The sequence below is a fragment of the Lactuca saligna genome, chromosome 3 (genome assembly GCF_052625555.1).
Source record: "Lactuca saligna cultivar CGN05327 chromosome 3, ASM5262555v1, whole genome shotgun sequence".
Classification (NCBI taxonomy): Eukaryota; Viridiplantae; Streptophyta; class Magnoliopsida; order Asterales; family Asteraceae; genus Lactuca; species Lactuca saligna.
In genome coordinates, this window is record NC_136419.1 from 113,524,553 (window position 1) to 113,538,104 (window position 13,552).

At 34.8% G+C, this 13,552-nt stretch overlaps 1 protein-coding gene across 1 annotated transcript; it reads right to left on the reverse strand.

Moving 5' to 3' along the window:
- Window positions 1–5,921: 5,921 nt before the first annotated feature.
- On the reverse strand, window positions 5,922–12,939 carry LOC145037143 (Glycosyl transferase, family 35). Its single transcript, XM_078985729.1, has 15 exons — window positions 12,414–12,939; window positions 11,628–11,866; window positions 11,214–11,315; window positions 10,928–11,104; window positions 10,578–10,853; window positions 10,214–10,485; window positions 9,967–10,084; window positions 9,208–9,555; window positions 8,312–8,464; window positions 7,462–7,590; window positions 7,111–7,347; window positions 6,948–7,024; window positions 6,664–6,850; window positions 6,384–6,584; window positions 5,922–6,211 (listed from the first exon to the last, which is right to left on the reverse strand). Exons 1-15 carry the CDS (start codon window positions 12,625–12,627, stop codon window positions 6,095–6,097), a joined length of 2,847 nt encoding a protein of 948 aa, XP_078841855.1. The 5' UTR covers window positions 12,628–12,939; the 3' UTR covers window positions 5,922–6,094.
- Window positions 12,940–13,552: the final 613 nt, after the last annotated feature.

Consider the following 13,552-nt stretch of genomic DNA (forward strand, 5'->3'; position numbering starts at 1 on the left):
ATGCGAGTTATCAATCACATGTGATTGATATGATAACTAGCATGTTTAACTTGTATTCCCCCCCCCCCCCCCCATAAAAGCATGTAAAAACATTTAAAAGGTTAATTCACGGGTATGAACTCACCTATTGTAAGTGGATCAAACGAAGGTGCCGGTTGGGTGCTCGGTGTCAAGTAAAGACTTGAACACACTTATTGACCTATTAACATATGATGACATATGTTTACATACAATTAGTAAATATAATACTAATTAAACACGTATACACATCCTAAAGTGCGGAAAACACTTTGATTGAGTGCTAGGGGTGTCCCGGGTAACATCTATGGGTATGTATGGTCTAGATAGGGAGGTTACTCTTCAAGAGTAAACTCTTTATAGAGTTCATGGCCCTAAGACCAACTCCCCATGAGTTTACGGCCGTAAACTCATGGTGGGGGTGTTCTAGGATGCTTCAAGATCTTATATCACTCGTGGAATTATGCTAGGCTCAAATCTAGGATTTATAAAGGGTTTAAGGCCTCACATGGACCATTTTTGGGAGTTTACAGCAGTAAACATGGAGTTTACGGCCGTAAATGCCTACTAGCCCTTTCCTTTTGTGTTTTGAGGTCTTAAATCGTAGAGAATAAAGTTCTATGCATTTTTCCAAGTCAAATGAAGAAGTTGGGGCACCATTTGGGCACTTTTTGGGAGTTTACGGCCCATGGACCAATCCTAGGGGGGTTTACGGCCGTAAACTCCTATTTCCTTGGTTTAATTGATGTTTAATGCCTTTACTTCAATTGGTTTTCTTCTAGACATTTTCCAAGGCCATAGGAGGTGTTTGAGGGCATTTCTAACACTTAAATTTGAGTTTACTCCCCATGAAGAGGATTTTATGGCCCAAGCATATTTTTGGGCAGTAAACTTAAGTTTACTCCCCAAAAGTTAAGTTCAAGGTGTTCTAAGTCCGTTCCCATAAGTCATTTAGCCATATCTAAGCCTTAGGGGTAGTTTGGAGGGGTTTTGGGGCTTAAAAACCCCCCACTTAAGGGTGTTCACGGTCCAAGAGTGTTCTTGGGCCGTAAACACATCATCTTTCCCCTATTTGATGTCTTAAACACGAATTTGCATGTTAACTAAGCTATAAAACAAGTTAGGATAGATTTCTTACTAGTTTGGGGCTCGAAACGAGCATTTTTTGCTCGAAAACAAGTTGTAGAGAGAGCGTGTAGAAAGAGAGTGAAAAGAGTGTAAATGAAGTTTACTCTCCCTTATATAGGTGCTTGAGTTGGGGCTCAGTGGAAATCTACCTGATACTGCCGCTAAACGGGGCTTTTGGTCGCACCCGATTAAGTGGTCGTATTTCGACTTGGTTAAAACTAGAACTTTTCAAGGGATTAATGAGGGTGTTTCAAATTTTTTTTCAACCCTTACCAAGTCATTATAAAAGTCCCACATTAATTAACCTCTTCAAAAAGGCTAACGGACAGTTTAATAAAACAAGGTTTATTAACGGAAGGAGGGGTTAAATATGAAAGATTAAATTTCGGGTTGTCACACATTTAGTCCAAATTTTGCTATAACCTCAAGTCTAAGTTGTCTATGACTCAGTTTCTACCTATGCATAATTTTCTTAGTGAAATGACTTCCAATCCAGGCATAATTTACAATTGACCCCATCTTCAAATTCCTAGCACAATTGTGATCATGCTTCAATGATTTAATCTGGAAAGATTGTTCATCACCCATCCACGATGCCCAAAGTCTAAATGAACAAGCTCCATCACAACATAATACTAACAATCTTTTGGTATCATTTTTCTTGAAGCATAATTGATATCCACTAGCAACTGCATGGTTACATAATATATGCTTCAACTATTTTGGATTCTCAGATCTCATTCCTAATATTGGTTTCTGTTGTTTCCATGGGCTTTCCTTACTAAAGATACAATGTTCCTCACATTCAGGGTTATTCTCACCTTCCTCGTCAAAAGCAATGTCATCAGCTACTTGGTTGTGTTCTTGGTTTTGTTAATAACCTACTTCATCTTCATCATCCATGCACAACTTACTCAAAAAAAACATCATTCTTAGTTTTGTTCATTTGATATTTCTCACCCAGTTCATCTAAATCCATTGAGAAATTTTTTATGTCCACCTCCTCTTCTCTTTGACCTTGAATACCTGATTCCATCTCATCACCACTAATTACTTCGTTTTCACTTGACACAAACCAACCCTCTAATTCATCATCAAATAGGTCAATGAATAATGAAGCGTTACCTCCTCTTATAGCGTATGAAACATGTATGAACTCGGCATACTTTGTATCACAATCTATTTTTCTAATACCATTATGCAAGGGTTTGTTTGGGTATAAAAAGTACATTTTTGCATAACGGTCACCCAAGAAACGTTCAAGAAATGTAACACAGTCACTAAAATTCATACCAAGAAATTCGTGGTCTGTAAATAAGAATTTCTTACCTTCAGCATACTGGAATGGACATCGAATAAAATACCCACCATAATTTGGCTCAAGTTTAAGATACCTATTTTCATCATCTGCCATCTTTGAGGAAAATTAGACAGAAATCGGCTTGAATGAGGGTAAGTGAATCGATGGTTCCGATGGAACCCTAGACCAATGTCTGTAAATAAGAGGGAATCGGTTATGCCTGCACACGTGGACATCCACATACTCATAAGCAACCAATTTAACCCAATCAAAATGGTCATATTCCTTCTTTTAACCCACTATTTGAAAGTGTAAGGATCCATAACACTCAAAAAATAGAATAAGGACCTTTTAAACCCAAAATGAAAAGATCTGTCCCGCCCGACATCAAGCCCCACCCGAAAAGATCTATCAGTAACATGCGATGGGCCCCGCCCAACACACTCATCAGCCCCATCTGGTATCGGGCCCCGTACGGTATACATACAAACACATACATTACATGAAAGAATCACTACGATAAACAACATACATTACACTCATCAAGCCCTGCTTGACATTAGACCTCGTTTGAGATATTTATCACATACCACACATGCAGAGTCACACAAACAACTAGCATCCTAATCATAATAAATCATGGGTCAGCATTAGTCCCTTCAACCTGCCAAGCACGGTGAAGAGACTCACCTCAATCTGAGATAACCGAGACACACGCGTTGTTGCTATTAAAAACCTCATCTATCCTAATCAATAGTTAAAGTCATTTCCCAAAATCCAAGGTCCAATCCATATTTTATCCTTCTAATGGGTAAAAGACCATTTTACCATTCCCATATCTCACCCAATAACCCATCGCCTATACTCTAAAAGACCCAAGGCCCAAAAGAAGACCTTGCAAGTACGCCCTATGTACCCAACTCGAACACCCCGCTTACGACCGATTGAAGTTCAAGGTACAACTCGTTAAATCTCAAGGACGGGGACTTCATGCATTACACTGAGCGTACGCATACGTACGCCCAACGTACTCATCAGATGACCAAGACTTCATATTAAACACTTAATGCTTAAGACCAAAAAGTCCAAACTCACATGCAACCTCTAAATAAGGTCTTAATCCATAAAGTTGTCAACTTTACTCCTTTTCATGTCTTAATGGGACCCAAAACCCATTTAAATCCATCTAAACCCATAATATGAACATCAACTTAAGCATGATTCATCAAAACCCATCAAGATGATATTTTTATGGATAACTCCACAATGGATAAAGTTTCCAACTTTATCCATTAGAATAGTCCAACCAACCAAGATTTAGTCTTTAAGTCTCAAATGGACCAAAAGTGCATCTTTTCTAACTTAATCCATTAAGTTCAAATCTCAAGCTTTTAGATCTGAATCAATATGATGTTTAGATGTTTCGAACCTTATCCATAGCAATGTCACAAACTTTCAAGATCTAAACTTTATGCACTAAAGTAACCAAAAGCTCATAACACCCAAGACTAGCTAGATCTATCAAATGCATCATCAAGATTCAAACTTTATACCTCTAAAAGAAAGATCAAGGAGAACAAAGTCTGGATTTATAAGCTCCAATGCAACCAACACTTCTCCAATGAGCTCCTTCTTCTCCAATATGCACCAAGAACACTCCAAAACACTTAAAAACACCTTCTTTTTGCTCACAACGCTCAAACTAGGGCTAAGGTTTCAAGGGACGGTGTTGGAGAGGTGGAGGCTGAGAATGGAATGGGTTTGGGGAAGTTAAGGAGCTTAAATATGGCTCAAACCACGAAAATATGGTTTGGACACTGATCCCGTACACCCAACGTACTCAGGGATATCCTAGTACGTCCAACATACTAAGGGATACCCTAGTATGCCCAACGTACTTCCCCATACGCCCAACGTATGTGGCTTAACCCAAAACCGCCATAACTTCAAACGGTCATAACATTTTCGTTTTAACTCTGATTTTGACGATCCTTATATCCACGGAAAGGTAATGAGAAAATCTACAACCCTATCAACTCTCCTTTTCCTTAAAACTTTCCGAACATAAATCCAAAATTTATAAAAGGCCCGAACTATTACTTTACGATTATACCCTTGGGCTCCAAAGCACCAACCGAACTCTCAGATCACCTAATCTATGTTCCCACATCCAAAGAGGTATAAATCTCTCTTTCCCCCAAGGTCCGAAGCCTTATGATAACCGATCTTCGGATCACAATCCCAAACTATGAAACGATTCGAAACAAGGTGTTACACAACCATTTCAAAAACCACACCAACATTCTAAACCAGAACTAAGCTCATATGAAATTTTACCAAATGGGTAAAAAGTGTGTAAACGAGTCGAGTCGAGCTGAATAATGCCATGCTCGAAGCTCGACTCACCTAAAATACTCAAGTTCGAAGCTCGACTCGAACTTGCCTCGAGCTAATGAAATACTTGATACTATCAAGCTTGGCTCACGGCTAAAATTAAAAAGAAATAAAAATAGTTAAAATCATCAAAAATTAAAAACATTCCACATGCTTTTACATTGTTCAAAGTAACAAAAAAAAATCACAATAAACCATCTAATGTCAATATAACATCAACCATCTATGTCATTGCATTTTACATACATCCAAAATACTAAAAACAAACATTCTCAAAAATTTTGAAATTCAACTTAAGTTTTTACTCCTTGACTGGCCCCTAAAAGCTAAAAATGTTGAAATGTTTTAGTAATTTAAAATATATAAAGGTTAAAAATGTAATTTTATAAATACCCTACAGTACTTGAGTAGCTCGTGGTTGATTAAAGTCGAGTCGGAATCGAGTTTCTCATGAGTTGTATCGTCTCGTTTACACCCTAAGTAAAACGATGAGTCGATGGCCATGGTCCAAAAGAGAAGAAGTGGCTTAGTTGTCCAAGGCGTTTTATCAGTGCTTCGGGAGACAAAGAATGTGTAAATCATGAACGACCAGACTCTTTTTGATTGATACCAAAAAAAATTCTGGATGACCAAATGGTCAAGTTTGAAATTTTAAATAGAAACGATGATTGTTATTGTGCCAAAAAAAAAAAAAAAAAGATATGTTATGGCAAATTTGAAAAAGTAACCAAACTATAGTGCTTTCTTACTTGTTTTCCCTCTAAAATAATTATCTGATTATTATTGTAATAGTTTATTTTTTATAATATCTTTTAACTTTTAAAACCAAGCTTACTAATACAATTCAAAAGAAACATAGAAATAGTCAAGTAGTCAACCACCCGATCCATTTTTCGATTCATACTAAAAATTACTAATTTTTTTTAACCGTAACTCATTTTGATAATTGTCACTCCATCACCTCTTGTGATGATAAATAAATAAATTACCGCTATTATCAAACCATTGTATTATATTTGAACATTTTTTTTATATTCTAATAAAACAAACCACGCGAGTTCAAGTCTCGGCAAGAGCAGCGTGAGTGTTGAATACCCACTTTACCTCTCATAAAATTTAATTACTTTCGTAATCATTATTTCCTAATAAATTATTTAACTAGTTACAAACTATTTAAAAAAAAAAACTTAAACGAACAATTCCAAGTTTCCAACCCAAACAACATTTTTTTATTGACATCAACAAATGAGCTACCTAGTTGTGTTGAAGAGGTTGAATGTTCCATATGTCTCGAGCATATTCATGAATTGTTCGATCACTACTAAACTTGTAGGACCCACCTGTGTTCAAAATCGACATCCTTGTCCATCTCTGAAAAAACACAATTAATGTAAATAAATAAATAAAAAAAACTTACCATTTTATATAAAAAATTTCCAAGAATGGTAAACAATAACGCATATATATAGATAGGCAAAAGTTTGAAACTTTTCTCGCCTTATAATGTAACAAACTTATCATAAAATGTATCATTTTTGCTAACCTTTTGATCTCTATAAGCCTCATCGACTTTCTCTTGGCATTCAATGTAACTTGGGAAGTCTTTCCCTACAAGGAAGTAGTCTCCACAACCAAATCCTTCATTACCTTCTAAAGATCTCATTAATTCATCATAATTGTAACCCCCAAATACACCACTTCTTATGTATTCCTTCACTTCTTCAAAGCAAGGATCAGGCACAAACTGCAAGAAATAGCAACATACTTTAAAACTGATAATAAATAATTATATATTTCTTTTTAAAATATGAAAGTAGAAATACCTTGCCCTCAGCTCTTTCCTTTCGTAACCCTGATATCTCATGGGCTTGAGCACCAAAAAGGAAAAAGTTGTCTTCTCCAACTTCTTCCCTAATTTCCACATTTGCCCCATCTAATGTCCCGATTAAGATGCACCCGTTCATGGAGAACTTCATGTTGCTAGTTCCACTGGCTTCCATTCCAGCAGTGCTGGAATGGAATCAGAGTGAGTAATTGTAATTGTAAAAGGTTTATATATAGTGGAATTGATTTGATGAGAGTTGGAAACTTGGAATTGGAATATCACCTTATATGTTGTGAAAGCTCACTTGCGGGAATCAGCAATTCCGCAACACTGACATTGTAATCAGGAACGAACACGACCTGTAAGGAATGGAATGGACAAGGTAGAATGGAATGAGTGATTCCGAGAATTAGCAAAAGCTACCTAAAGTCCTAAACTATAATACCTTGAGTAAGTCTCCAATGTCGGGATCATGGTTTATGGTGGCCCCAACATCTGAGATGAGTTTCACAATTCTTTTGGCTTGTGCATATGTGGCGAATGCTTTCCCCCCAAATATACAAACCCGAGGGGTAAATTTGTCTTTTCTCTCAATGGGGGTTGTTTCTTTCATCTTCTTGTATCGGTAAACGATTCCCAAGATGTTTAACAACTGTCTCTTGTATTCATGAATACGTTTCACCTAAAATAATCAACACTTTGAATAAGAAAGGAGCTAAAAAGAAAAAGGTTAGTTAAATAAAATACAATGTCTTGATAAAAAGAATTTAAAAGTAGAAAATGAAAATGGCAAAACCTGGATGTCAAACATTGCATCAGGACTAACAGAATATCCTGTTTTCTCTTTAAGGAATGACACAACCTTAATTTTATTGCTCCTTTTTGCAGCTTTCCACTCACTTTGTAGATCCTCATTATCTGCAAACTAAAAAAAAAAAAAAAAAAAAAAGGTCAATAGTTCCAGATCACAGGCTTTGTCTTTATCCAAATAGACACGCTTAAAAGTTAAAACATCAGATCAAAAAATATCGAGTAAATTACACGAATGGTCCCTATGGTTTTGCATAATTTGCTTGTTTGGTCCCTAACTTATTTTTTTAACTCGGAAGGTCCCTACTGTTTGTTTTTGTTACGCGCTTGGTCCCTACTGTTTGTTTTTTTACGCACTTGGTCCCTGTCTTACCTAAAAATATCATTATTTAAATAGAAAAAAATGGTGGGGTAGGTAAGGTAAGGTGATAGGGGTGAGGTTGAGGGTGTGTTTGTTTAAATAAATTAAAAAATCAATGGAAAAATTGTCTTTTTAGGTAAGACAGGGACCAAGTATGTAACAAAAATAAACAGTAGGGATCTTACGAGTTAAAAAAATAAGTTAAGGACCAAACGTGCAAATTACCCTAAACCATAGGGACCATTCGTGTAATTTACTCAAAAATATCATTATTTTTTTTATTATTATTGTTCCTGTTTTAAATTGTAACATTTACAATGTGTAATTAGTGGTTTCTTGATACTAAAATCAAGATTTGAAATGTCATATAATTAATAGTGGACTTGTTTTAAAGCTTCTGATAAAAAATTTATAATGATATGAATAGTGATGAATATATAGAAAAAAGGAAAAAAGATAAAATTAAATTTATTACCTTACGCAATTCTGACAATTTTTCAGTGTTGAGCACCCAATCTTCTCCACCAGTCCACTTGGTTATGATTTTACTGAGGGCAGGATTGCAGTAATATATCCATCTTCTTGGTGTCACTCCATTTGTTTTGTTTTGAAATTTCTCAGGCCATAGCTGCAATTGTTTTATTTTATATATAACAATGCAACAACAATGGCATTAAGATGTTTGTGGCATTATTAGAAATTGAGTAAATTGCAGAAATCACCCCTGTAGTATCCTAAAAAGTGCAGTTTGAGTCAAAAAAAATTTCATTTGCATGGTCAATCCACAATTGAAAGTTCCATGCAGATTTGGTTGTTTGAGAATTGAGATTGACTTCTGTCTAAAAAAAGGACTCAAACTGCAATTTTTGGGATACCACAGGGACCAAATATGCATGAAAGTTTCAATTTTGGACTGACCATGCGAATGAAAAAAAAATGGACTCAAATTGCACTTTTTGGGATACCACAGGGACCAATTTTGCAATTTACTATTAGAAATTAGACCATAGAGTAAATTACAAAAACAGTCCCTGAGTACTGATTTTTTTTCTTTTGCCAATTTTGGTCCAAAATCTTTCCTGTTGCAATTATGGTCAGGATTTGGGGTTTTTGTAAAGTTTTGGTCCCTGTTCCAGTTCATTATAAATTTATAATAATATTATAAAATTAAAATAAATAACAAATATTTATTTAAACATCATCAGATAAAGGGCAATATAGTCGTTTTACTTGAGAGACAAGGAGCAAAATCGTTACGATCGATCAAAATAAGGACAAAAGTTGCAAGAGGAAAACAATTTTATACCAAATTTTCAAAAAACAGGGATACTCAGGGACATTTTTGTAATTTACTTGAAAGAATATGTTTACCTTATAAAAGTCGTTGAAGACATCCTGTTTTACAATTTCACTGTGAATTGCAGCAACCCCATTGACAACATGGCCACCAACAACACATAAATTAGCCATTCTCACCAATTTTGGTGGTATAAGTATTGGAGCTGCTTCCAAATCCACAACTTTCTCCTTTTCTTCAACAATATCATCTTCTTCTTCATCAGCACTTGTATCAAGGGCAGAAATGTCTTTTGGTTTGATAAACAGATCAGCTATGGAAGATGGCAGCTCAACATTTTCAAGAATTCTCATGGCATTCAACTTTCTTTCCAACAATTCGGGATCTGATTTACCAAATTCTGCTACTATCCCGTTCACTAGCTGTAAGAATATATATTAGCATGTCAAATATATTTATTATACAATTTTAATAAAGGGATAATCACAAAAATGACCAAATTGGGTGACCTTGTTTAACAAATTGACCACCTTTCTACCCTTTTAACCATCAATTTCATAATGGGGTCAATTTTGTATTTGCCATTTGCCAAATGATGATGTGTCATTTCGAAAAAAAAAAAAAAAAAAAAAAAAGATTTTTTTTTTTTTTTTTTTTTTTGCAGTGTTCTGTTAATAAAAGTAATTTTCCAATTGGCCTATTGGGAAATAGGCGTTCAATTTGTTAAAAGGGTAAAAAGTGATCAATTTGTTAAATGGGACCCACCCATTTTGGTACTTTTTGTGATTATCCAAAACCCATTTTGGTCATTTTGGAAACCCATTTTACTTTACCTCCTCATCAATCATCTCTATAATCTCAACATGTCTAGGGAGAAGTTTCTGCATGAGTTCTAAACTCCATTTCTCTAATGCTTCTGGTAGAACAGTATGATTGGTGTAAGCCACAGTTCTGACAAATTCCCAACAGCATGTCGAAATTATCAAATCTTGATTATATAATGTTTTTAAAATAGAGATCAAAAGGTTATATACATATATGAAAATATATCAATATTGTGCATGTAAAGAAAAGAATTACCTTTGGGTAATATCCCAAGCTTCTTTCCAGCTAATGCCCTTCAAATCCATCAATATCCTCATCAGCTCAGGAATGCAAAGGGTAGGATGGGTATCATTCATTTGAACAGCAACTTTTTCTGGAAACTCATTCCACATCACATTCTCCCCAGACCTCTTCTCAAAGCATGCAATAATATCTTGAAGAGAAGCAGAGCATAATGTATACTGTTGTTTCAGTCTAAGAGTTTTCCCTTCCAATGAATCATCCCCTGGATATAATATATAACATATCTGGTGGAAGGAAACATATAAATATATTTAAATTTTAAATCAATATTCAATACAATGTAAAGTATATGAAATGTACATATAATTTCATCAACCTTTTCTGCATTTGCTTGGGTTTCACATGCTTTAGTGTGGTCTCCAGAGTTAAAAGCAGATAAATCAAAGTCTGAAGGTGGAACTTTAGTGTCCCATAAACGAAGGTTAATTGTAGTTTTTGTTTTGTATCCTGGAATTGGAATATCATTTGCAACTGCAACTATATCTTCTCCTCCTATCCAACGTTTCTTTCCATCAGAACCTGTGACAACTTTCCCATAGAATTTAATGGGATATGAGATGTCATTTCTCACAATCTCCCATGGATTTCCCATCTATAATCACAAAATTAAGTTTTCATAAGCTCATAATCTCACATGGAAAACAAAAGGACAACATGTCAACATACCTCAAGCCAGTTTTCAGCAACCTCCTCCTGCCCTTCTTTTGTGATTAGCTGTTTGAACAAACCATACTTGTATCTGAGCCCATAACCCCATGCTGGATAATTTAATGTTGCTAAAGAGTCAAGAAAACATGAAGCAAGCCTACCAAGTCCTCCATTTCCAAGAGCAGCATCTGGTTCCTGTGAATGTTTGACATAAAAGTTTAGTATTAAGTATATATGTCATTTAAGAAAAAGAAAAAATAGAATTTAAGTTTGTATACGAGTGTATAGAGTATAAGCTTTTCACCTGTGAAACCACATTCTCAAGTTTGTGGCCAAGTTTGCTCAAAGCTTCTCCATAAGCACCAGTTAGCTCTAGGTTACCAATGGCATTCAGTAGTGCTCTTCCCTACAAAGTATGTCATTATAGTACAAATATAAATTAACCACATACTCTAAGATTAAATGAATTTTGGGCTTTCATACTTTGCATTTAAAAAAGAGACTAGTTATTGTTCTAAAAGGAGTTGATAAAGAAAGAGGATAACTGAAACTTGAATGATGGTTCAAGAAAGCATCTCAGATTTAGGTTTGAATGATAATGTAATGTGTTTTCGTTGTGTTTTTTCTGATATGTGAAAGATGAAATGTAAATAAAAGGTAATTAGGTTGGATGATAGGGATTTATATTAGATTATGTTGAGTAATCAGTGTGACAAACCTGTAGAAACTCCATAGACAGATAGTAAGCTTGCTTTACATTCATCCTTTCGTACATATCATAAGTTGCATTCCAATTGATGATGAGTGAGTCACGTATGCTTTGTGCAGTTGCAAAGTATGCCTTGGGGAGATCAAATCCATCAGGAGAAAATGATAGTGTGAACTCTGCATGGTAAGTAATTCTTGATGCCACAGCTTCAGCATCAGATTTTGATGTTTCAATAATCCCTGCATCACCTGATCAATCAAGCAAACAACAACCAGTTGGATTATGTTTCATTGAAGATCACAATTTCAAACAAGTTTGATAGGATTTAAATATGAGAATTGAAGTAGTGAATCTACAGGTTGTCAATTCAGAACTTTCAGACATCATGTAAATATACTAGTATTACCCTGTCCATATTGATGAATCCAGTTTGTTAGAAAGCACGCATTACCCTGTAATATGTTCATACACACACTGAATATCTTATATCTTCTTTAGATCTACAGTTCTAAATCTTAAATTTTAGCTCATCTAGTCCTAGAAAATGACATGAATGTTTCACAAGATATTTAAATACATGTTCACATATCACGAATCAAAGAACTTAACATTTACTAGATTGATCAACAATTCACATACAAACATAACATTTGTTGAACCATTCAGCTCCCACACAAGCCTCCATTGATGAAAATTCCAGAAATTGGGATTCAAGTTCATAGAAAAAAAAACAGACCTGTAAACATACACAGACCACAAACTATAACTGGAGAAATGTAGGATGTAGAACCGGACCTTGTTCGATGGTGACCGGATCCTTCAGCGTAGGCTTTGCCTCACTCCTCACATAAAAACGCCGTTTTCTGAAATCGGCAACGGTGGTGAAGAACAGATGGTTTGACGTCTTCTTGCTGAGATTAAAATTGATCAACCTTGAAATTGAAGAACAATGTGGTAACGTCAGTGCTTCTCCGCCCCCAGGGCTTGAAATTGAAGCACAGTACGCCATTTCCACACACACTGTAGAGATCAGTGAAACCCTTGCTACTAGCAGTAAAGCTTCTCCAGCTAAATTTAGAGTAATGACCGGTTTTTACAGGCAGAGAAATCGATTATCCGTGTCTGTATTCACTTTATCGCCATTTACGTGTGTTGCTGAGCATTGGAAGTGATCAAATCCCGAGAGTCATGTGCTGGGCGCCAAAATCGATGAGTTGCAGTCACATGTGGCTCGAGTGCTTTACAAGCAAATCCAAGCATTAACAAGAACATCCTTATTCCTGGAAGGATTAACGGAAATGCCACATGACAGACGTCTTGAATAGAAAATGGCTGAAAAGAGGTTATATTTTGGTTATTTTGTGTTTAACCGGTAAACTTTGATAGATTAAACAATGCATTCACAGGAATGATGAAAATATACATTTATGGAAAAGTTGAAGATAAATTTTTTTTGTTTATTAAGAGAATAACATTCCAACTATTCAGAATTTTATACTTTAAGAATAATATAATTAAAATTTTTAATTATTATTGATAATTCCAAGGTATAAAATGATTATAAAATATTAAAAACATTATAAAAAAAGATTTGGATAAATATGATATTTTGAAGGTTTATCAAGGATAAATATGATATTAAGAAATTAAGTTGGACAAATATGATATTTTGAAGTTTAAAATGACATATATGAAATTCCCCCAAAATAAGAATTACAATAATGGTTGTTAGAGTTTTTTATTTAGATATGAAAAAAAAAATCGTAATATGATCTCATATTATTTGTACTAAATTTTATAAAACATTATTTAATGCAATATCATTTATTTCTTAGAATAAATATTTATGGTCAGTTTTTAATTGATTTAATTGAAAATGTAAAATGAAAATTTATTTAAAATCAAAGTTTCTTTCCATCCATTTACCAGTTAAT

What these genes read in the sequence shown, in the direction of transcription:
- LOC145037143 (XM_078985729.1), bottom strand. Translation starts at nt 12,627, where the DNA reads ATGGCGTACTGTGCTTCAATTTCAAGCCCTGGGGGCGGAGAAGCACTG. An exon ending in TCCGGTCACCATCGAACAAG is followed by an intron (nt 11,867 to 12,413) that starts GTCCGGTTCTAC and finishes TTGATTGATCAG; the next exon opens with GTGATGCAGGGATTATTGAA. An exon ending in TAGAGATGATTGATGAGGAG is followed by an intron (nt 9,556 to 9,966) that starts GTAAAGTAAAAT and finishes ATATTCTTACAG; the next exon opens with CTAGTGAACGGGATAGTAGC.